The 2,682-nt window shown below is 39.8% G+C and overlaps 1 protein-coding gene across 1 annotated transcript in view; it reads right to left on the bottom strand.

Moving 5' to 3' along the window:
• The window catches only part of VCL (vinculin), a 69,178-nt gene extending 67,535 nt beyond the window's left edge, over positions 1–1,643 (bottom strand). Inside the window, exon 1 of the mRNA XM_006760990.2 lies at positions 1,550–1,643. Coding sequence (XP_006761053.1) covers positions 1,550–1,569 — 20 coding nt within the window. The 5' untranslated portion in view covers positions 1,570–1,643. The remainder of the gene's footprint in view (positions 1–1,549) is intronic.
• Between the last annotated feature and the right edge of the window lie 1,039 nt (positions 1,644–2,682).

Here is a 2,682-nt window from a genome sequence, read left to right as displayed (position 1 = left end):
TTACAAATAAACATGCCAGTTTATTTCTATAATGTTTCTGAACTTTAAATAAATGGAACCTAATTATCTATCTAGCTATCAATAATTCATTCCTATCTCTCAATTGTTTTTGAGATTCATTTACTCTTTTATTCTAATTGAGGTGAAATTAACATAATACCAATCCCTTTAAAGGGAAAAATTCCCATTCCTTTAGTACTGATTAATATTCCAATTTGTGACTATACCATGATTGTTTTTATCCATTCAGCTGTAGACAGACCAAAAGGATCATCATGAACACTGTCAATATCAATATTTTTGTATATCGATCCTCGTGTGCAGGGGTTTCTCTAGGGAACATACCTGAGAGTGGAATTTCCTATCTTCTCCTTTGTTAATACCAAACTTCTTCCTCAAAGTGTCTGTACCAATTTACATTCCCAAGAGCAGTATATAGGAGTTCCAATTGCTCTACATCCTCATCAACAATGGATATTATCTGACTTCCTTTTTTGTAACTGAATGCTTATCTCATTCTTATTGACTCGAAAAAGCTCTACTTTTTTAAAAAATTGTTATGGGCCCTGGCCAGTGTAGCTCAGTTGGTTGGGCATTGTCCTGTACATCAGAAGGTTACCAGTTCAATTCCCAGTCAGGGTACATGCCTAGGTTGTGGGGATCGATTCCTGGTAGGGGGCATGCAGGAGGCACCCAATCAATCTCTCACATCAATGTTTCCCTCTCTCTCCCTCTCCTTTCCTCTTTCTCTAAAAATTTATTTTAAATCTTTTAAAAAAGAAATAAAATAACTGTTATGCATCAACCTTTACTTTTACTTAGGACTTGACTGCCATTTAGAACAAAGCCATTAATCAAAGCCAATATAAGCAAGAACCTGGGAAGTTTTAACTAATCAAAAGTTAGTATCTCTGCTTTTATGCAGGATAGGCCAGAATGTCTGAAAATTATTTGTAAGAGAATTAGGTGAATGTAAATATAACAAATTTAAAATGCTATTGAAATATAGGTTTTTATGTTTATTCCCTATCTCCAAGCAAAGGTGTTCAGTATATAATTCAGGCTTATTATGTATGCTAAGATCAGAATGCTTCTGAATCCTTTTCATTCTGGAAAACAACACGCAGAAGCCATGATTTTATTAAAAATAATTATGTTGCCCTAACCAGGTAGCGCAGTTGATTAGAGCATTATCCTGATATGCCAACGCTGTGGTTCAATCTCCAATCAGGGCACATATAACAGTCAACCAATGGATACATAAATGAGTATAAATGAGTGGAACAACAAATATCTATCTATCTCTCAAATAAAAATAATTTAAAATAAACAACAAATACAGTGGTCTTGAAAAATAATAATAATGTTTAAAATGCCTAACACAAATGAATAAAATCAGCAGTAGGAAACCTAAGTGTTAAAAGATGAAAAATTGAAATTTCAATTTTAAACACAGTATTATATTTTAAAATATAACTGGAACAGTTACTTTTCTTCCTAAGAAGAGGATTATTCTTCTTAGCAACAAAAGAATATTTTAATTACTCACTTAATAAATGCTGGTGGCATATCTCTCTTCAAAATCTGATCCTCAGTGGTTTGAACAGTCTCTTTCCCAACCTAGAGAGGAAAGAGAGTCACAATTTAAATATAAATTCTCAGATTTTAAAAACTTTTGGTAAACCATATTTAAAACTGTATAGTATACTTTATACTATATTTATATACTTTATAGTAATTAAATTCAAAGAAAATTTTGGAATATTTTGCAATTATCAAGATTTCTCGGGAGAGAAACTAAGATGGCGGCAGAGATAAACACCGGGAAATTAATGCCACTCACAACAATTGATTAATACCTCAGAAAAACAATACGGACATCATCCAGAACCACAGGAAGCCTGGCTGACTGTAAATTCTACAACTAGAAGGAAGGAAAGGCACACTGAGACCCAGAGAAGCTGCAGAAGTGAAATGCAGAGGTACGGGGCTCAAGGCGCGCGGAAAGGGGCTGGCACCCGAGGACGCGGCTGTCTTTTGAATCCGGAGGGAGACACAAGCTCCCAACGGCTCTGACCTCCGGTTTCGGGAAGTCTCTGGGGACCCAGGACTCATGCGGGGAGAAACTGGACTGTCTGGCAGCGGGCGATCTTGAGGGCGGCTTTCACTCAGAGGTGCTTGCAGCCGTTACCGGGACACTGAGACGCGCGCCTCCTTAGGGCAGGGCTGAGGCTCCGCCATAGCTGCTTGCTCCGCCCGTTGATTTCCTGAGACCCCGCCCACCCAGGCTGCCGCAGAGGCTTTTGCATATGAATGCCCCGGCCATTTGCAACCTGTAATTACCTAACTGCAGCTGGGTCAGACAGACCCAGAACTTCTAAGAGAAGGCCCCACAGCGCTTGCATCCTTCACAGCCGAGCTTTATCAAGGCACTTCCAAAAAAGGGAAGGGGAATCTGCAGCCCTCTTCATAGTTCCTGCTGGGTAACCTCAGGCAGGGGCTAAATTAGCACCTCCTTAGATCCAAGAGCCAGTGTACCCAGTGGTCAGAGGGGGACCGTCCAGACCACAACTCCTCAGATCCATAAGGGACACACTCAGGGTGCAGTCTCAGTGAGCATCAAAGCCCCACTGAAGCAAGTCGCGCCCCAGAAGGGTGTCTCCAGCACAGAAGTTCTCCCAC

The sequence above is a fragment of the Myotis davidii genome, unplaced genomic scaffold (assembly GCF_000327345.1).
Source record: "Myotis davidii unplaced genomic scaffold, ASM32734v1 scaffold134, whole genome shotgun sequence".
Taxonomy (NCBI): domain Eukaryota; kingdom Metazoa; phylum Chordata; class Mammalia; order Chiroptera; family Vespertilionidae; genus Myotis; species Myotis davidii.
Note: the sequence above shows the minus strand (reverse complement) of the source record. Positions and strands in the feature narration are given on the sequence as shown.